Source organism: Bos indicus x Bos taurus, chromosome 18 (assembly GCF_003369695.1).
Source record: "Bos indicus x Bos taurus breed Angus x Brahman F1 hybrid chromosome 18, Bos_hybrid_MaternalHap_v2.0, whole genome shotgun sequence".
NCBI classification, from domain to species: Eukaryota; Metazoa; Chordata; class Mammalia; order Artiodactyla; family Bovidae; genus Bos; species Bos indicus x Bos taurus.
In genome coordinates, this window is record NC_040093.1 from 4,682,260 (window position 1) to 4,704,688 (window position 22,429).

The following is a 22,429-nucleotide window of genomic DNA, read 5'->3' on the forward strand; positions in this document are numbered from 1 at the left end:
GCTTCAGCATCAGTCCTTGCAATGAATATTCAGGACTGATTTCCTTTAGGATGGACTGGTTGGACCTCCTTGCAGTCCAAGGGACTCTCAAGAGTCTTCTCCAACACCACAGTTCAAAAGCATCAATTCTTTGGCACTCAGCTTTTTTATGGTCCAGCTCTCACACACATACATGACTACTGGAAAAACCATAGATTTGACTAGATGGACTTTGTCAGTAAAATAATGTCTCTGCTTCATAATATGCTGTCTAGGTTGGTCATACAGGTTCATCCAAGGAGCAAGCGTCTTTTACTTTCCTGGCTGCCATAACCATGTGCAGTGATTTTGGAGACCAAGAAAATAAACTCTTTCACTGTTTCCATTGTTTCCGCATCTGTTTGCCAGGAAGTGATGGGGCGGATGCCAGGATCTTCCTTTTTTGAATGCTGAGTTTGAAGCCAGGTTTTTCACTCTCCTCTTTCACCTTCATCAAGAGGCTCCTTATTCCTTTTCACTTTCTGCCATAAGGGTAGTCTCATCTGCATATCTGAGGTTATGGATATTTCTCCCAGCAATCTTGATTCCAGCTTGTGCTTCATCCAGCTCTGCATTTCACATGATGTACTCTGCATATAAGTTAAATAAGCAGGGTGATAATATACAGCCTTGATATACTTCTTTCCTAAATTGGAACTTGTCTGTTTATCCATGTATGATTCTAACTGTTGCTTCTTGACCTGCATACAGATTTCTCAAGAGGCAAGTCAGTTGGCCTAGTATTCCCATCTCTTTAAGAATTTTCCACAGTTTGTAGTGATTCACATAGTCAAAGACTTTAGGTAGTCAATGAAACAGTAGTAAATGTTTTCTGGAATTCTCTTGCTTTTTCTATGATCCAATGAATGTTGGCAATTTGATCTCTGGTTCCCCTGCCTTTTCTAAATCAAACTTGAACATCTGGAAGTTCTTGTTTCACACACTGTTGAAGCCTACATTGGAGAATTTTGAGCATTACTTTGCTAGTATGTGAAATCAGTGCAATGATGCAGTAGTTTGAACATTCTTTGGCTGTGCCTTTCTTTGGGATTGCAATGAAAACTGATCTTTTCCAGTCCTGTGGCCACTGCTGAGTTTTCCAAATTTGCTGGCATATTAAGTGCAGCACGTTCACAACTGCGATCAAAACTATCCTCAAGAAAAAGAAATGCAAAAAGGCAAAATGGTTGTCTGAGGAGGCCTTACCAATAGCTGAGAAACCAAGAGAAAGGCAAAGGAGAAGAGGAAAGATATATCCATCTGAATGCAGAGTTCCAAAGAATAGCAAGGAGAAATAGGAAAGCCTACCGAAGTGTTCAACGCAAAGAAATAGAGGAAAACAATAGAATGGGAAAGATCAGAGATCTCGTCTAGAAAATTAGAGATACCAAGGGAATATTTCATGCAAAGATGGACACAATAAAGGACAAAAATGGTATGGACCTAACAGAAGCAGAAGATATTAAGAGGAGGTGACAAGAATACACAGAAGAACTATACAAAAAAGATCTTCATGACCCAGATAACCACGATGGTGTAATCACTCACCTAGAGCCAGACATCCTGGAGTGTGAAGTGAAGTGGGACTTAGGAAGCAGCACTACGAACAAGGCTAGTGGAGATGATGGAATTCCAGCTGAGCTTTTCTCCTCCACCAGTTCCTGAAAATTACCCTTCTCCTCTCTGTCTTGATGAATGTGACCACTCCAGATACTTCCATTTAAGTGGAATCACAGAATATTTGTCCTTTCCTGTCAGGTTTATTTCACTTAGAAGAATGAGTTCCTGAGGTTCCTTCATGTTGTAGTATGTGTCAGAATCCCCTTCCTTTTTAATGATAAATAATACTCGATTATTTGTGCTTGCCACATCGGTTCATCAATTTCTCAGTCAGTGGGCACTTGGATTGCTCTCATGCTTTAGTTATTGTGAATAACACTGCTGTGAACATGGGTGTGCAAATACCTCTTTCAGGGCATGCTTTAAATTCTTCTGGGTATATCTTCAGAGGTAGAATTGCTGGATCATGGGGTTCTAAGATTTTTATCTGCTGGTGATGGAGAAAATGTTCACATATTGAGGGGAGGTCAATTTGGCTTATACATGGTTCAGCCTGAACTGCTGTGTGAACCAAGGCTGCATTGTCCAACCCTCACAGCTCATCTAATTTAACCCTTGGGGTAAAGAACATCTGTTTGAAGATAAGGATGAGTAACTCCCTTCTCATGGGCTTCCCAGGTGGCTCAGTGGTAAAGAATCCGCCTGCCAAGCAGAAGACACCAGTTTGATCCTTGAGTCGGGAAGATCCCCTGGAGGAGGATATGGCAACCCACTCCAGTATTCTTACCTGGAGAATCCCATGGACAGGGGAGCCTGGCAGGCTACAGTCCATGGGGTCGCAAAGGGTGAGACTTGATTTTGTAAACACACACACCACTAAGACAGGCTTACTGATTGATTCTGACAGAATTGAGAGAATCTTGGCTTTTTCAATTCTAAGAATAAAGAAATCTCTCAGGGGGGTTCCAACTAAGTGGACATGAGTTTGAACAAACTCCAGGAGATAGTGAAGGACAGGGAAGCCTGATGTGCCACATTCCATGAGGTCACAAAGAGTCTGACATGACTTGGCAATTGAACAACAGCAACACGATTCTACAGAAATTCGGTACCTAGTTTTCTCTACATTGTCCAATCTCTCTGTGCCTTAATAAAGTCCACCCAATCAGACCTATTGAACAAATGACAAAAGCCATAAAGGTATAAATGCTTTAAAATATGCAATAGCCCAGGGTCCAACATTAGGCTATCCTAACTATAAATTACCATTTTCACTCTTTGCTCTTGAAGATAGAAGATTCCCCCTGAGCATATTAACTCAGAGACATGGTGACCCATATGGACCCATTGGCTATTCTGCACCCGGAGTTAGATTTGTAACCAAATACAGGTTCAGCCACTTGTTGCTCAACTTACAATAAATCACGGGGCAAGCTTTCATTGAGAAGAAAGATGCTTTATTCCAAAAAGCCAGTGATCTGAGGAAAAAGGTGGACTTGCATCCATGAGAGTTCTGCTCAGCATGACTATCTTTAAAGGGAAACAATCTCAGTTAATCATTAAGGGAGGAAGTCACGGTCACTTTTCCATTGCTGCAAGCCTGCTGACTTCCTATCTTCTCCAGGACACTGTCTTGCTCGAGTGACCCACCTGCAATCGGAGATTCTCTTGCCTGTGTGGTCCACCTGCATTTTAATAAGGGGAAGCGAGGGGAGGAAGTCAGTCATTCTTAAACAAATTTCTTCTTCTTTTTTTTTTTTTTGCTACACCATTGGGCATGCAGGGTTTTGTTCCCCAACCAGGGGTTGAACCCATGCCCTCTGCACTGGGAGCGTGGAGTCTTAGCCACTGGACTGCCAGGGAAGTCTCTGGAGTATAACTCTTCATATAATTCGTCCTCAACTGAGTTTTCTCCAATGGGGCAGTCTCTGTGTTCTTGTTAGAAATAAGTACAAGAAGGTGCTTCTAATGTGCCCATAATAATTTATTTATTCCTCTAGTTGCTGCTTACATTGTGGCACTTCGTGAAAATTCATCTTGCTGCACACTTATGAAGTATGCACTTACAAGTATGTATAGTATGCTTTTAAAAGTTTACCGAAAACTACATAATGGTCCAGTCACTTTCTCCACGAGCAACAAATACAGGGCTTTAGATGCCTCCACCTTCACACTCCACTGAGGCTCACAGTGTCCCTTGCACCAGCAGATCCTCCAGGGCATGGAGGGATTCCACGCAGCATCTACCTCCTGTGGTTAAGATGTACTCAGCACCAGGGATGTTTTTGTCAAGAGTCCGGGAGGTGGAGGCTGGTGGCTGGTGGCTGTTGATAATTGTTCCCTGACAGGCTGTGTCGGATCCCATATCCAAAGTATATGAGAAATCCTAGTAGGGAAATGAGACGATAAGAAGGAAATGTAGGTGCTCACCTCATTTACAAATGCCTAGTAGACCTTCTATGGGTTCTGATACAGTGTGGGGAGAAATCGTAGGAAGACGTTGGGTTCAGTCATTCAAGAAACCTCTTTATTCCAGAAAGCAACTTACCAATGGCATTCCAGATGCCAAACAGGGCCCAGGCCCCAGAGGTCGTCTGCATCATCAGGTAAACATTCACGAAGATGCTGACCAGTGGGAGGAGAGGCAGAGCAGGGACCTGTGGGCAGAGTCAGTTCATCACTGAACACAGCCCAGATGTCTGAAGTGGAGACCCTACCCCCACGTGGGTGGGAGACTCCTGTCCTCCTCAGGCTGTGCATTCAGTTCCTACTGAGATTATGTATGCAAAGCCCTGAGTGTGAATCAGGGAAAAGTCCATTGGTTTCAGTAACTCCCCTCATTCCCTGTCTAGGAAAGGATATTTTGCCATCAAAGGACACAGACTTCATTCACTCAAGGTGGACACTTTGGACACATAAGCTCACTTACCCTGAATGGAAGAGGAGAGGGGTCCTGGGGCTGCCTCCAGATGATGATCATGACCCCAGTGGTGAGCAGCAGGAGCAGCACAGCCACTGTTGTGAGCACGGGGTCTCCAGAGAACACCTGGCTGGGCCACTGGGCCAGGATCAGGCTCGGGATGGTCAGCAGAAGAACTGCAAAGATCAAGGAGGAGAAGAACAGGCTGGACCCAGAAAACAAAGATGTGGGGACCTCAGGGTCACATCCCTCCCTGAAACCACCATATCAGGAAGGGCCATCGTATCTTCAAGACTCCTCCAGTGACAAAATACACACACTCACTCCATCCTGTCAATTTCAAAATATGACCAAAGAGACTTCCCAGTGCTCACCAAGCAGGAAGAGCACATCCATAGACAATCTGGGCAGATTTCTGGGTGGGGGTGGTGCTGATAGGCAACCACAGACTCTTTAGAGTGTTTGAGCTTCCTGCTTCAGGTTCAGAGTCCAAAGGATTTTCCATGACTAGAGGCTTCATCTGAATTTTGTCTTCTATTTTCTCATTCTTGCTAAAATTCCAGTCTGGCTGGTACCTGAATTCGAGATATTATAGGAATATTAACAGCAGTCCCTACTCATTCAAAAACAGGCATCCTAATGCACCACTTTTCTGCTTTAAGCAGAGCAGGAGTTTAGAAGGCCGAAGGAGGTGGCCGGTCAGGGCTGGCGGGGTGAGGCCAAGATGGCAGAGGAATAGGATGGGGAGGACCACTTTCTCTGCCACAAATTAATTGAAAGAACATTTGAACACTGAGCAAACTCCACAAAACAAATTCTGAATGCTGGCAGAGGACATCAGCCACCCAGAAAAGCAGCTCTTTGTCTTCAAAGGGAGGTAGGACCAAATATAAAAGATAAAAAGAGAGACAAAATAGTTAGGGACAGAGATCCGTCCCAGGAAGGGATTCTTAAAAGAGAAGTTTCCAAACACCAGGAAACCCTCTCACCGGTGGGTCTTTGGGGGAGTTTTGGAATCTCAGAGGGCAACAAAACCTGGAGGAAAAATAAATAAAACCCACATGTTACGTCCCTAATGGCAACTCCCAGCAAAGAAGTACCCCAGATGCTTTCCTCTGCCACCAGCAGGGGGTGGGGGTGGGGGGGGGGGGGGGGCGGTGAATGGGGAGGAGCGGGCTGCATTGTTTAGGGTAAGGACCAGGCCTGAATGCCTTGAGGGCAATCTGAGGGAGCTAACGTGAGATAGTAACCTAAACTGTGGGATAGCCAGAGAGACAGAGGGAAAAAGAGAGAGAAAGAGAACTATCCCGCGAAAAGCCGGAACCTAAGGCACTGCCGGCCTGAGCACAGAATAAAGGACTGAGCAAATACCAGAGGATAGCTAGCTGGCTGTGGTCCCGGCCATCCCCAGCTAGAGGCAGGTGGGGGGCAGCCAGAGCCGGAAAGGGGCAATCTCGGCCCCAGAGAGAGTATCCCCTACCAAACTGCGAAAAGGCTTCAGTTTCTAACCAAGACTTCCTGAGATTCTTGGAGGTTAACATCCACCGGGAGGGTCGCAGCCAGAGATCAGCTCCCCAGAAAAGACATACCACACACCAGAGACTAGCGTGCCCCAGAAACCGAGAGGCTAGGACCTGGGAGGTGATAAGATGCACCACACCTTAGGAGAGTGTGCTTGCCAAGCACTTGGTCACCTGAGCTGCTCGGATCACAGAAGGGCACAAAACGTGGGCCCAACCGAGTCTGCCTTTGCAGAGTACACGAGAACCTGAACCTGAGCAGCTTAGACCTGGGAAGTGCCTGCAATCCGGGGCCCGCTCCCTGCACAGCAACCTGAAGCCTGAGCAGTGTAGACTGGGAAAGCACACACGCTGTGAGCAGGGGCAAACCCAGTGTGGCTGGGACACTGTGAGCACTCCCCACACACGCCAGTGATATTTGTTTGCAGTGTTCCTCCCTCCCCACAGCACGACTGAACAAGTGAGCCTAAACAAGAAACCACCTTCACCCCCTTGTGTCAGGTCAGAAATTAGACACTGAAGAGACCTGCAAACACAAGAAGCAAATAAACACAGGGAACCACTTTGGAAGTGACAGGTGCAACAGATTAAAATCCCTGTAGTTAACACCAACTACACTGGAAGAGGCCCATAGGTCTTGAGAAGTATAATGGAACAAAGAACTATCTGGAACTGAACTGACCCCACACTGCCCACAACAGCTCCAGAGAAACTCCTAGATATATTTTTTACTATTACTATTATCATTTTTTAATTAAAAATTTCCCCCCTTTTTTAAAAATTCCTCTATTACTCCTTTAATTTTATTTTTATAACCAACTATTACATCGCAAAAAGAGATCCTATTTTTAAGCAAACTTCATATACATTCTTATACATTTTGTGATTTTTTTAAAAAATAACATTGTATTCTTGAGAGTCTAACCTCTACTCTAGCCTTTTAATCTTTGCTTTATGGTATTTGTTATCAATTTTGTACATTTAAGAATCTAATCTTCAGTACCCATTTTTACTTAGGAGTGTAATTACTGCTTGATTACTTTCTCCCCCTTTTGACTCTCCTTTTTCTCCCCTAGGTCATCTCCTATCTCCTCTCTCCCGTTTCTCTCCTCAACCCAACTCTGTAAATCTCTGTGTGTGTTCCAGGCTGTTGAGAACACTTATTGAACAGAATACGGCCTAAATCTATCTCTCCTTTTGATTCCCCCCTTTCTCCTCCTGCTCACCTCTATTTCCTTCCTCCCTCTTCTCTTCTCTGTGTAACTCTGTGAACCTCTCTGAGAGTTCCAGACTGTGGAGAACACATAGGGAATTGTTTACTGGCTAGCTTGCTCTCTCCCCTTTTGATTCCCCCTCTTCTCCTCCTGGTCACCTCTATCTCCGTCCTTCCCCTTTTCTCTTCTCCATGTAACTCTGTGAACCTGTCTGGGTGTCCCTCACTGTGGAGAATGTTTTCACCATTAACCTAGAAGTTTTATCATCAGTGCTGTATGGATGGAGAGTCTTGAGGCTACTGTAAGAATAAGACTGAAAACCAGAGGCAGGAGGCTTAAGCCCAAAACCTGAGAACACCAGAGAACTCCTGACTCCAGGGAACATTCATTGATAAGAGATCATCCAAAAGCCTCCATACCTACACTGAAACCAAGCACCCACCCAAGAGCCAATAAGTTCCAGAGCGAGACCTACCATGCATATTCTCCAGCAATGCAGGAATATAGCCTGAGCATCAGTATACAGGCTGCCCAAAGTCACACCAAACCCATAGACATCTCAAACTCACTACTGGACACTTAATTACACTCCAGACAGAAGAAATCCAGCTCCACCCACCAGAAACACTGACACAAGCTTCCCTAACCAGGAACCTTGAGAAGTTGCCTGTCCAACCCTACCCCAGAGAGGAACCTCCACAATAAAGAGGAACAACAAACTGCCAGAATACAGAAAGGCCCACCACAAACACAGCAATCTAAATAAGATGAAAAGGCAGAGAATACTCAGCAGGTAAAGGAACATGATAAAAGCCCACCAAACCAAACCACAGAGGAGGAAATAGGGAGTCTACCTGAAAAAGAATTCAGAAAAGTGATAGCATATGGAATTTAGAAAGATGGAAACAATAACCCTGTGTACGAGACAGCAAAAGAGACACCGATGTATAGATCAATCTTATGGACTCTGTGGGAGAGGGAGAGGGTGGGGAGTTTTGGGAAAATAGCATTGAAACATGTATAATAACATGTATGAAACGAGTCGCCAGTCCAGGTTCGATGCACGGTACTGGATGCTTGGGGCTGGTGCACTGGGACGACCCAGAGGGAGGGGAGGGGAGGGAGGAGGGTGGAGGGTTCAGGATGGGGAGCGCGGGTGTGCCTGTGGTGGATTCATTTCGATGTTTGGCAAAACTAATACAATATTGTAAAGTTAAAAAAAAAAAAAAAAAAAGCCTGAGGTAAAAAAAAAAAAAAAAGAACCAAAATCTTGAAAACCAAGTGAAGTTACAGATAAATAGCCTGGAGACAAGGATTGAGAAGATCCAAGAAATGTTGAACAAGGACCTAGAAGAAATAAAAAAGAGTCAATCAATAATTAATAATGCAATAAATGAGATAAAAAAACACTTTGGAGGGAACCGACAGTAGTTTAACGGAGGCAGAAGATAGGATAAGTGAGGTAGAAGATAGAATGGTAGAAATAAAGGAAGCACAGAGGAAAAAAGAATTAAAAGAAATGAGGACAACCTCAGGGACCTCTGGGACAATGTGAAACTCCCCAACATTCGAATCATAGGAGTCCCAGAAGAAGGCAAAAAGAAAGGCCGTGAGAAAATACTTAAAAAGATAATAGTTGAAAACTTTCCTAAAATGGAGAAAGAAATAGTGACCCAAGTCCAAGAAACCCAGAGAGTCTCAAACAGGATAAACCCAAGGCGAAACACCCCAACACACATATTAATCAAATTAGCAAAGATCAAACACAAAAATAAATATTAAAAGCAACAAGGGAAAAACAACAAATAACACACAAGGGGACTCCCATAAGAATAACAGCTGATCTTTCAGTAGAAACTCTTCAGGCCAGAAGGGAATGGCAGGACATACTTAAACTGATGAAAGAGAAAAACCTAAAACCCAGATAACTGTACCCAGCAAGGATCTCATTCAAATATTAAGGAGAAATCAAAAGCTTTACACACAAGCAAAAGCTGAGAAATTCAGCACCACCAAACCATCTCTTCAACAAATGCTAAACGATCTTCTCTAGATAGGAAACACAGAAACAGTTTATAAACTCGAACCCAAAACAACAAAGTAAATGGCAACGGGATCATACTTATCATAATTACCTTAAATGTAAATGGGTTGAATGTCCCAACCAAAATACAAAGACTGGCTGAACAGATACAAAAGGAAGACCCCTATATATGCTGTCTACAATGCTGCTGCTGCTGCTGCTGCTGTATACAATAGACCCACCTAAAAACAAGGGACACATACAGACTGAAAGTGAAGGGCTGGAAAAAGATATTTCATGCAAATGGAAACCAAAAAAAAAAAAAAAAAAAATTCAGGAGTAGCAATATTCATATCAGATAAAAAAGACTTTAAAACAAAGGCTGTGAAAAGAGACAAAGAAGAACACTATATAATGATCAAATGATCAATGCAAGAAGAAAATATAACAATTATAAATATATATGCATTCAACACAGGAGCACCGCAATATGTAAGGCAAATGCTAACAAGTATGAAAGGGGAAATTAACAGTAACACAATAATAGTGGGAGACTTTAATACCCCCCTCACACCTATGGACAGATTAACTAAACAGAAAATTAACAAGGAAACACAAACTTTAAAGAACACAATGGACTAGTTAGACCTAATTGATATCTGTAGGACATTTCACCCCAAAACAATGGATTTCACCCTTTTCTCAAGTTCACAAGGAACGTTCTTGAGGATAGATCACATCCTGGGCCATAAATCCAGCCTTGGTAAATTCAAAAAAATTGAAATTATTCTAAGCATCTTTTCTGACCACAATGAAGTAAGATTAGATGTCAAATACAGAGGAAAAAAATTTAAAAATTCCAACATATGGAGGTTAAACAATACGCTTCTGAATAACCAACAAATCATAGAAAAAATAAAAAAGAAATCAAAATATGCATATAAATGACTGAAAATGAAATCACAACAACCCAAAACCTATGGGACACTGTAAAAGCAGTGGTAAGGGGAAGGTTCATAGCAATACAGGCTCACCTCAAGACACAAGAAAGAAGTCAAATAAATAACCTAACTCTACACCTAAAGCAACTAGAAAAGGAAGAAATGAAGAACTCCAGGGTTAGTTAAGCAAATAAATCTTAAAAATTAGGGCAGAAATAAATGCAAAAGAAACAAAAGAGACCATAGCCAAAATCAACAAAGCTAAAAGCTGCTTCTTTGAGAAGGTAAATAACATTGACAAAACATTAGCCAGACTCATCAAGAAACAAAGGGGGAAGTATCCAATCAACAAAATTAGAAATGAAAATGGAGAATCACTGTAGACAATACAGAAATACAAAGGATCATAAGAGACTACTATCAGCAGCTATATACCAATAAGATGGACAGCTTGGAAGAAATGGGCAAATTCTTAGAAAAGTATAACTTTCCAAAACTGAACCTGGAAGAAGTAGAAAATCTTAACAGACCCATCACAAGCATGGAAATTGAAAATATATTCAGAAATCTTCCAGCAAAAAAAAGCCCAGACGGCTTCACAGCTGAATTCTACCAAAAATTTAGAGAAGAGCTAACACCTATCCTACTCAAACTCTTCCAGAAAAGTGCAGAGGAAGGTAAACTTCCAAACTCATTCTATGAGGCCACCATCACTCTAATACCAAAACCAGACAAAGATGCCACAGAAAAAGAAAACTACAGGCCAATATCACTGATGAACATAGATGCAAAAATTCTTAACAAAATGCTAGCAAACAGAATCCAACAACATATTAAAAAGATCACACATCACGACCAAGTGGGACTTATCCCAGGGATGCATGGATTCTTTAATATCCACAAATCAATCAATATAATAGACCACATTAACAAATTGAAAGATAAAAAACATATGATTCTCTCAATAGATGCAGAGAAAGCATTTGACAAAATTCAACATACATTTATGATACAAAGTCTCCAGAAAACAGGCATAGAAGGAACATACCTCAACATAATAAAAGCTGTATATGACAAACCCACAGCAAACATTATGCTCAATGGGGAAAAATTGAAAGCATTTTCCCTAAAGTCAGGAACAAGGCAAAGATGCCCATTCTCACCACTACTATTCAACATAGTTTTGGAAGTTTTGGCCATGGCAATCAGAGCAGAAAAAGAAATAAAAGGAATCCAGATTGGAAAAGAAGAATTAAAACTCTCACTGTTTGCAGATGACATGATCCTCTACATAGAAAACCCTAAAGACTCTATCAGAAAATTACTAGAGCTGATCAATGAATATAGTAAAGTTGCAGGATATAAAATTGACACACAGAAATCCCTTGGATTCCTATACACTAACAATGAGAAAACAGAAAGAGAAGTTAAGGAAACAATTCCATTCACCATTGCAATGAAAAGAATAAAATACTTAGGAATATATCTACCTAAAGAAACAAAAGACCTATATATAGAAAACTATAAAACACAGCTGAAAGAAATCAAAAAGGACACAAACAGATGGAGAAATATTCCTTGTTCATGGATTGCAAGAATCAATATAGTGAAAATGAGTATACTACCCAAAGCAATCTATAGATTCAATGCAATCCTAATCAAGCTAGCAATGGTATTTTTCAGAGACCTAGAACAAATGATTTCACAATTTGTATGGAAATACAAAAACCTCAAATAGCCAAAGCAATCCTCAAAAAGAAGAATGGAAATGGAGGAATCAACCTGCCTGACTTCAGACTATACTACAAAGCTACAGTCATCAAGACAGTATGGTACTGGCACAAAGACAGAAATATAGATCAATGGAACAAAATAGAAAGGCCAGAGATAAATCCATGCACATATGGACACCTTATCTTTGACAAAGAAGGTAAGAATATACAATAAAGAAAAGACGATCTCTTTAACAAGTGGTGCTGGGAAAACTGGTCAACCACTAGTAAAAGAATGAAACTGGAACACTTTCTAAGACCATACACAAAGTTAAACTCAAAATGGATTAAATATCTAAATGTAGGACCAGAAACTATAAAACTCCTAGAGGAAAACATAAGCAAAACACTCTCTGACATAAATCTCAGAAAGATCCTCTATGACCCAACTCCCAGAGTAATGGAAATAAAAGCTAAAATAAACAAATGGGACCGAATTAAACTGAAAAGCTTTGCACAACAAAGGAAACCATAAACAAGGTGAAAAGACAGCCTTCAGAATGGGAGAAAAGAATAGCAAACAAAGCAACTGATAAAGAATTAATCTCAAAAATGTACAAGCAGCTCCTGCAGCTCAATTCCAGAAAAATAAAGGACCCAATCAAAAAATGGATCAAAAAACTAAACAGACATTTCTCCAAAGAAGACATACAGATGGCTAACAAACACATGAAAAGATGCTCAACATCACTCATTATCAGAGAAATGCAAACCAAAACCACAATGAGGTACCAACTCACGCTGGTCAGAATGGCTGCTATCCAAAAATCTACAAACAATAAATGCTGGAGAGGGTGTGGAGAAAAGGGAACCCTCGTACAATGTTGGTGGGAATGCAAACTAGTACAGCCACTATGGAGAACAGTGTGGAGATTCCTTAAAACACTGGAAATAGAACTGCCATATGATCCAGAAATCCCACTGTTGGACATGCATACCGAGGAAACCAGAACTGAAAGAGACATGTGTACCCCAATGTTCATCACAGCACTGTTTACAATACCCAGGACATGGAAGCAACCTAGATGTCCATCAACAGACAAATGGATAAGAAAGCTGTGGTACATATACACAATGGAATATTACTCAGCCATTAAAAAGAATACGTTTGAATCAGTTCTAATAAGGAGGGTGAAGCTGGAGCCTATTATACAGAGTGAAGTAAGGCAGAAAGAAAAACAGCAATATAGTATACTAATACATATATATGGAATTTAGAAAGATGGTAACAATAAACCTATATGTGAGACAGCAAAAGAGACACGGATGTATAGTACAATCTTTTGGACTCTGTGGGAGAAGACGAGCGTGGGATGATCTGAGGGAATAGCATTGAAACATGTATATTATCATATGTGAAACAGATCACCAGTCTAGGTTCGATGCATGAGACAGGGTGCTCAGGGCTGGTAGACTGGGATGACCCAGAGGGATGGGATGGGAAGGGAAGTGGGAAGGGTGTTCAGGATAGGGAGTACGTGTAAACCCATGGCTTATTCATGTCAATGTATGGCAAAAACCACTCCAATATTGTAAAGTAATTAGCTTCCAAAAAAAAAAAAAACAACCTGAAGAGGATGAACTGCCATTGAGTCTTTAGGAACATAAGAGACCCAGTCAGGGTGCAGTGGAGTCTCACCTGAGGACAAGGACAAAAAACGCCACCAAGGAGTAAACCATCAGGTGTCCAACCGACATGAGCTCCACCAGATTACTGAACTCAAAGAGCAACGCCATGATCCCTAGAATGAGGGCACGAACGAGGTGGGGGTCGGCAGTGAAAAACCACTGGACGTACCCAGATAAGGAACGGGATCAAAGGAGGAGTGGGTTCTGTTGCTCACCTGCGAGAATTCCAGAGGACACGACAGCCATGACAGGGGTCTTCATGAGGGCATGGGTCCGGGCAAGTCCTCGGGAAAGGAGCCCGTCCTCTGCCATTTCCTGGATCACCTGAGGCACGGGGAACAAGGAGCTCTGCAGTCTGGAAGGGACGGTGGGAACACGGGTGGGGATGTTGAGAAGCAGGAGAGACCAGGGCTCTGGCTCCCTAGTCTACCTCGGTAAGGGATCTTTCCCTCTCGTCCCTCAATGCCAAGGGCTGAAACAACTGAGCATCTGACAGTTCATGGAGAGAAGGGCTTGACACTGACCTGTATAAAAGAAAACAGGATGCCAACTGCCACGACATATCTGGCAGGGCCCCACCCAACATGGAGGAAAGCCTGCGGAAAGGGGCTGTCAGGTTGAATTTGGTAGTAGGGCACCATGAGAGTGAGAGTCGCTAAGACACCAAAATACGCCAAAAACCAGGTGAAGACTGTGGTCGTGATGCTGATGGGGATGGAGCGATGAGGATTTGGGACTTGTTCCCCTGCAGGGTGGGCAAATATCTCGGGTTAGGAAAACACTGATGGCACAGCAGAAAATCCACTTTCTTCTTGAGCTTTCAAAAGGTTTTCAAAATCTTCTATCAACCCCTATGCCCAAGGGCAGCCCAATCCCCTGATGGGACACACAATGACCCAGTTACATTTAGTGACAATGTCATCAAAACCCACAAACGAGTAGAAACATAGAGCTGCTCCATGGAGAATTCCATCATAGTCGAAGGGCACAAACCCTCCAGAACCCAGAGGCCCAAGCTACAGTGAGAGAAGAAGCAAGAAAGACCATGAGGGGGGTGCGTTCAGTCATCTCTATGGGACTTCAGAGTTAATGCCACCAGCCCTGGGCTCCAGGACCTCGTTATCCAGATCCACCAGCCCAGATCTCTTTAGTCCCTGCCAGATTCCCAGCTCTGCACCAGCCCCAACAAGCATGACAAGGACCAAGAGCACCTTCCTGACTTATAGATGTCACCGGATTCAGACGTGTTCAATGTGTAGTCCTGTTCCATGAGCTTCCAGTTGTGCAGGTCTCCCTTAATGAAGCCAGAGAGGATGATGAAGCTGAGAACCAAAAGGTTGATGCCTGTGGATATTTTTCCAACCAGGACTGACTCACGAACTCCCAGAACCAGTACTCCTGTGGGAAAGATGGAATATGAGACATTCCAAGATAGCCAAATCAAATCCATAGACATAGAAAGCAGACTAGTAGTTGCCAGAGGTTAGGGGGCTGTAAGATTAAGATGGATAGTCTGTCTTTGCTCGCTGGGTACTGGGTTTCATTTTGCTATAATGAAGGATTTTGAAGCTAGATGAAGGTGATTGTTATATGTCTTGAATGCCCTAAGTACCACTGAATTGCATACTTTAACATGGTTAGTTTCTTACTGTGGCCATTATCATATAATATGGGCTCAGTCACTCAGTCGTGTCAGACCCCTTGACCCATGGATTGTGGCCTGCCAGGTTCCTCTGTCCATGGAATTTTCCAGGCAAGATTACTGTAGTGGGTTGCCATTTCCTACTCCAGTCACATAATACACACATCTACCAAAGCATCATGATGTTCACCTTCAGCTTACATAATGTTGTATGTCAAGTATATATCAATAAAGCTAAGGAAAAATAATAAAATGGCTAATTTTATGCTATGTTAATTTCCTCCCAATTGAAAAAAGTCTCAGTAGAGAGGAAGAAACTTGTCACTCTAAGTAAATGATTCTCAGCTGGGGGTGATTTGGGTCCCCAAGGGACATTTGGCAATGTCTGGAGACATCCCGATTGTCACAATTTGGGAAATATGAATCACAGGTGTTTAGTGAATGAAGTCCAAAGATGCTACACATCTGACAGTGATTGATTAAGAAAATCCTGCAGTGCCTGCATCACGCCCCAACACCAAAGGCTGTTTCAGCCTGGAAGGTCAGTAATGCCAAGGGTGGGAAACAACGCTCTACATCTTGACTTCCTGTCTTTCGTATCCCAGACCTTAATTTCTAGTTCCCACAGTTCCTCCACCTCACACCTTTCCCACCCTAGTTCCCCCACCGCCCCACATCCCAGTTTTCCCATCCTAACTTGGATCCCTCTCATCTCTGAGCAACAGCACCAGGGACAGGGCGACAAAGTCTGGATACTTGGTCAGATAGTAGGGCATATATGGAGAGAAAGTTCCTTCTAAGGCCTGAAAGATGTAGTTCCTGATATGGCTGTCGAAAGCGATGCTCCAGGCCCTGGCCACGCTGCCCGTGACTGCAGCAGAATAAGAAGGAACATTCATTGACAAATATAAATTGGACCCCCATATAAACCAAGACCCCTTCGTGGATCACAGCCTTGTCGTGGTGAAGGGCTAGCATAGCTCAATAAAACTATGAGCCATGCCATGCAGGACCACTCAAAACGGACGGGTCACAGTGAAGAGTTCTGACAAAACATGGGCCACTGGAGAAGGAAATGGCAACCCACTCCAGTATTCTTGCCAGGAGGACCCCATGGACAGCATGAAAAGGCAAAAAGTTATGATGCCCAAAGAGGAGGCCCCCAGGTCAGAAGGTGTCCAACATGGGAAAGGTTGAAGTTACAGGTAAAAGTTACAGGTAAAAGGAGAAGGGAGTGGCAGAGGATGAGATGATTGGACAGCATCAATGACTCAGTGAACATGAGTTTGAGCAAATTCCAGGAGATAGTGGAGGACAGAGGAGCCTGGTGTGCTGTAGCCCATGGGGTTGCAAAGACTTGGACACAGTTTAGTGATGGAACAACAACAAATACACAAAGTCATGTATGTTAGGAAACAAATACAAAATACCAAATCTCAGAGAGCTTCTTTTCATGGGGTGGGGGAAATAGACCCAGATAATTCTAAAATAGATAAACTATTTAATGTTAGTGGGAGATCAAAGTTATGCAAGAAAACAGGGAAGTGGGAGCAAGAGGTCTGGGTGATGAGGATTAAAATTTTAGTTCAAATGCTAATGGAAACTCTATGAAGGCAACCGCTAAGCAGAGACTTCAGTATGGTGAGGGGATAAGCCTGTGGGCCATGCCTCCCTCTCACCCAATCCCTACAGTGCCCTTTCCTCTGGGTTCTTGGTCCATCATTTAAGGAAAGTAGGGGAGAGCTGAGAAGAATGAAGTTGTGGACTTTTCCTGATGTTATTTCCCTCCTCCCCTCACAGAGTGGATGACACAGTTCTCATGCACGACCAAAGACCCAAACGCCTGCGCCTGGTCTCCAGAACTTCAGCCCCACACCTACCCCACACCCATCCCCTCACCAACGACATAGGACAGTATGAAGTTACAGGCAATGACAAAAGCCCACAGTTCTCCCATGCTGATATAGCTATAGAGATACGCAGAACCGGTCCACGGGACCCATGTCCCAAACTCGGCATAGCAGAGCCCAGACAACACAGAAGACACAGCGACCACCAAGAAGGAGACGAGGATCGCTGGTCCAGCGATGAACATGGCCACTTCTCCCACCAAGATGTACATGCCAGCCCCCAGGGTGCTGGCCAAACCGAAGGCCACCAGCTTCAGGGTGTTCAGAGGAGCCGTGGGACTCTCAGAAATCTCAGTGGGCTCCAGCAGCCACCTGCAGACCAGCTTCTGACCAAAGTGGTGGAGATCCTGACACCACATCCTGGATGGAGTTGAGGAGCCGTGATCTGCTGAGGAAACAAGACACAAAGCCATCAGCAAGGTCCACCCGCCCTTGGCCCTGGGAGTCCAATTCCATGGAGCAGTGGAGCGATGAGGGGCAGGTGGTAAAAGGACATTTGGGACAAGGTCTCCATCTCTGAGCTTTGGTTTCTTCAAACACAAAGAAATCTTCTCACATGTTTCAAAGTTACTGGAAAGGCTTTTTAAAAAGAAGTGAGGTGGAGAGGATCAGGTCTCCCCCAAAATTGCCACTTGGAATATGGATTGTTTGGTGTGTGTATATGCTCACTCCTCTATGACTCTTTGAGACCCCATGGACTGCAGCCCGCCAGCCTCCCCTGTTGTGAGATTCTCCAGGCAAGAATGCTGGAGTGGGTTGCCATGATCTCTCCCAGGTGATCTTCCTGACCCAGGGATCAAACCTGAGTCTCCTGTGTCTCCTGCATTGGCAGGTGGACTCCTTACCACTGAGACCCCTGGGAAATCCTTGAATTGTCTTGAGCTGAAGGCAATTAAGACCTGCAGACTCAGGAAATGCTTTCTGTCTCTCCCTTAACTGCTCAAATATACATGTACAAGCACAAACATACATCCACTTATTGTTCCACAATATATAGACTTTTTTAAAAAATTGAAGGTTTATGGCAACTGTATGTTGTCAGATGATGGTTATCAATTTTTCTTTTTACAAATACAGTGTCCTAAAATTACAGAATCTGAAGGAATAAGGAACCTGGAGCCTGGAAGGCTACAGTCAAAGGTATTGTAAAGAGTCAGACAAGACTGAGTGACTAAACAAGAACAACAGGATTGGCGAAGCTTGGGTTCCCCCGAGAGTTGGGAGAAGTTAGAAAGGGGTCATTTAGAATGTCAGGAGAGTTAACCTCAGTCCATTTACCTATTTTGTGGCAACAAAGATCTAATTATAAGATAGCATTATAATCTAGAAACCCAAGTTTTAGGCCACTTTCCAACCCCCAACTTAAATAAAGGCCAGACATGGTCAAAACAAACCCGAGTTTTCCTTTTTTGGCCCATCTGGCTTTTGAAGGGAAGCCTCCTGGGTTGAGCTTCCCTGGGGGCTCAGACAGTAAAGAATCTGCTGCAGTGCAAGAGACACAGATTCGATCCCTGGGTGGGGAAGATGCCCTGGAGAAGGGAATGGAAACCCACTCTAGTATCCTTGCCTGGAGAATCCCATGGACAGAGGAGCCTGGTAGGCAACAGTCCACAGGGTTGCAAAGAGTTGCACATGACTTAGTGACTAAACAACAGCTACAATAAAGTGGGAGCAATTTGGTGGCTGTGGTGGTAGGTGCTGTGCCTTGATTCCAGGCGTGGTTCTCCCAAAGTTGATGAGGAAGCTCTGCTTGGGTGAGGGACAGGCTGGGAGTTGCGTTTAGGCAGAATGGGAGAAATGGGGAGAGGGGCAAGAAAAAGATAACTGGGGCTCCTTCATTGAGCAGACCTAGATTAACCCCTGCAGGTTTGGAAAGAGAACAAAGCAGAGAGTGAGAAAAAGTTCTCCTGTGAGAGAGAGTCAGAAATCTCCAGCCAGCAGTTTGGGGAGACCTGCAGTTTACCTTGAAATCCTGGGTTTCACCCGCAAATGATCTCGGAGAGAGAGAGAGCCGTGAGTGCTGGCTAAGTTCTCTGCCCAAGAATTGGGCTCGAGTACGCAGTATGAAAACCAGGACCCCTAGTTGCCAGTACATCGGGGACTAGAAACTAGAAACAAGGTTCTCCTGGTTCTAGTATCGAGTTAAAAAAAAAAAAAAAGGCATTTCTCCAGGAGGCAAAAACTAAAAATATAGTAAAACTGTATTACTAGAGACATAGCACAGTCGTGAGGGAGCACACAGAGGAACAGTTTGTTTAGTTAAGACAGAAGCCAGGCAGAGCTCACACCCAAGAGAAAGGCTGTGGGAGTCCTCCCGAAGGAGGAGGAACCCCATAAAGAGACTGTTAAATCGTCTATGCAAGGCAGTTCTTCCCGTCTTTGTTTACCTTGGCCAATTACCTGGTTTCTTTTTCCACACCTGACCTGCCCTAGGACCCTCCCTGACAGGTGTGTGCAGCTATTTTTCTAGATGGATTCCAGCACACAGGCCTGTGAGGGCCTGGACATCACCTATTACGAGATGGCACCCCCTCCTTTTTACACCCCAAGGAGTCTTTCTGCACATGTATGGTGCCCCAAAGATAGAAAATATGTGACCTCTTGATCTTTTACACACACGGGGTTTAGCCCCTTTCTGTCCCTGCCATGATTGTTATAGTAAAATGTCCACAGCAGGCAAAGTCCAGCTATTTACTCTGTTCCTGGCATTTCCATCTCCAAGTGCAAACAGAAGTCTAGTGTAAATACCTAGCCTGGACCTCACCTGCTTTGTTCCTCAGGAAATGTAAACAGAAGGCTAGTTGTAGATGGAGTTCTTTCTCCTGTTCATCTACCCTTCCTGTGTCTTCTTTGCAGGCTCTAGACAGAGAACCTAGGAGGATAGAGGACAAGATTATCTGCCCCAAGAACAATAAAGTTTAAATGCTTCTACAATATGATGAGGGCTTCCCTGGTGGCTCAGATGTAAAGAATCTGTCTGCAATGCACGAGTTCCCAGTTCCATCTCTGGGTCAGGAAGATCTCCTGGAGAAAAGAATGGCAACCCACTCCAGTATTCTCACCTGAGTAATCCCATGGACAGAGGAGCCTCACAGGATATAGTCCGTGGGGTCACAAAAGAGCCAGACACAACTGAGTGACTAACCAACAACAATATATATATATATATATATATATATATATATATATATATACACACATACATATATATTCATACATGCATACAATGGAATGAAACTCAGCCATGAAACATGTAACAATGATACTTGCAGCAGTATGGACCTAGAGCTTATCATAATTACTGAAGTAAGTCAGAAAGAGAAAGACAAATACCATATGATATCACTTATATGTGGAATCTAAAATACAACCCAAATGAACCTATCTATGAGACAGAAAGAGACTCACAGATATAGAGACCAGACATATGATGGCCAAGGGAGAGGGAGAAGGAAGGATTGGGAGTTTGGGATTAGCACATGCAAACTATTCTATATAGATAAACAACAAGATCCTACTGTATAGCACAGGGAACTATAATCAATATCTTGTGATAAATGTCATTGAAAAGAATATATCATTATATTGTTGTATATCTGAGTTACTTTGCTGTACAGAAGAAATTATCTTAACACTGTAATCAACTATACTGCAATAAATGAAAAGAAAATAGTTCACATTGAAGCAGCCAAGAAGTGAGAGTCTAAATTAAAAAAAAAAGACATCTAAAAAATACGCATTAGGGATTTAGTAGTAAGGAGCACTCCCCTCTTAAACAACAGCAGGACATTTGGAATCCAACCCACATATATTATATAAAAAAATTCCACATTGGTTTTAAACATCTGACTTTTTAAACAACTGTAATATAAAAGGAGAAAACATACAGAGTTTAAAATAATATAAGGACAGAGACTTAAGCCATGAGAATGGCATGTCTGATATCACATTGTATAGAATTTTCTTCTTGTTTAGTCACTCAGTCATGTCTGACTGTTTTGTGGCCCCATGGACTGTAACATGCCAAGTTCCTCTGTCCATGGGTTTCCCAGGCAAGAATACTGGAGAGGGTTGCTATTTCCTCCTTTAGGGGATCTTCCAGTCCCAGGGGTCAAACCCACATCTCCTGCTTTGGCAGGCAGGTTCTTTACCACGGATGCACCAGGAAAGCCCAGTAGACAACCCCAACTGACAGGCAGTCTCTTCCTGTTATGATTCATGAGAGAGTCACTCAGGTCCACCTCTGCTGCTTTCTCCCCACCCTCAATCTTTTCAACATAATTTCCCATGTTTTTAATTCATCTCACGGTGACTGCGGTAACTGTCAGAGGTAGCTCACATTCCTGTTCTTTTTCCTTTTTCATTCAACAGTTACCCTGTGTTTCCAAGTGAGCGTCCTGATCATTATCCCTCCCCAACTTCCCTGCCCTCTGCCCTCTATCTCTCAAATACTAACATCTTTTCATTTTATGTACTTCCAAAAGTGTCTGAAATTGTTACTCAATTCCATAACCATCGCTGAGTTTGGGTGCTTTGTATTTACATTATATGTGAATATTTTATGTTGATGTTGAGTTCACTGTGACCTGTAATTCACAGTGATAACCTGCCTCTCCCTCACGCCTACTCCACCCCTCCAGGGTTCAGTATGTTAGTCCTCCCATCTGTGCCTCCTCTTCCTGCCTGTTTTCTGTCTCAGATGGAAACACTTCTTTGTCTCACTCTATTTCTCTCTTGCCTTCTGCCCCCTCCCCCATGCATCCTGATTTTGACATGAATTCATCACTGTGCCTTAGACCAGTGAGTTTCCTTTCTTGGTTGCATTTGGAAACCAATCCAAATCCCAAAGCCAGGCTAGCCCTGACAGAATGGAAACTAAATCACAGGGGAGTCGAGAGAAAATCATGTGACCTGGAAAGAGGATGAAAAATTCCCAATCTCGGTATCATCAAAGATTCTTCCATTATGAGGGGACCCTCTTGGGAACACGCATACACACACCACACCACGAGTTTTCTCCATTATCTTGTAAACAGAAGGAGTCTAGAAATAAATGTAGTTTTTTCGTGTTTGTTGATATTCTTACTTTTTGGACTTCCCTGGTGGCACAGTGGATGAGAATCCACCAGCTAATGCAGGGTACATAGATTCGATTCCTGGTCTGGGAAGATCCCACGTGCCATGGAGCAACTAAGCCTGTGCTCCACAACTACTGAGCCTGTGCTCCACAATAAGGGAAGCCACCGCAAGAAGGCATGCACACCAAAGCAAAGAGTAGCC

At 43.3% G+C, this 22,429-nt stretch overlaps 1 protein-coding gene and 1 pseudogene across 1 annotated transcript; both read right to left on the reverse strand.

Moving 5' to 3' along the window:
* Positions 1 to 3,866: 3,866 nt before the first annotated feature.
* Positions 3,867 to 14,802, reverse strand: LOC113875821 (cationic amino acid transporter 3-like). Its single transcript, XM_027514490.1, has 7 exons — positions 14,122 to 14,802; positions 13,813 to 13,952; positions 13,608 to 13,710; positions 4,873 to 5,073; positions 4,508 to 4,703; positions 4,127 to 4,235; positions 3,867 to 3,964 (listed from the first exon to the last, which is right to left on the reverse strand). The coding sequence occupies exons 1-7, from the start codon at positions 14,181 to 14,183 to the stop codon at positions 3,867 to 3,869; spliced, it is 909 nt and encodes a 302-aa protein (XP_027370291.1). The 5' UTR covers positions 14,184 to 14,802.
* The window catches only part of LOC113875822, an 18,938-nt pseudogene continuing 11,176 nt past the window's right edge, over positions 14,668 to 22,429 (reverse strand).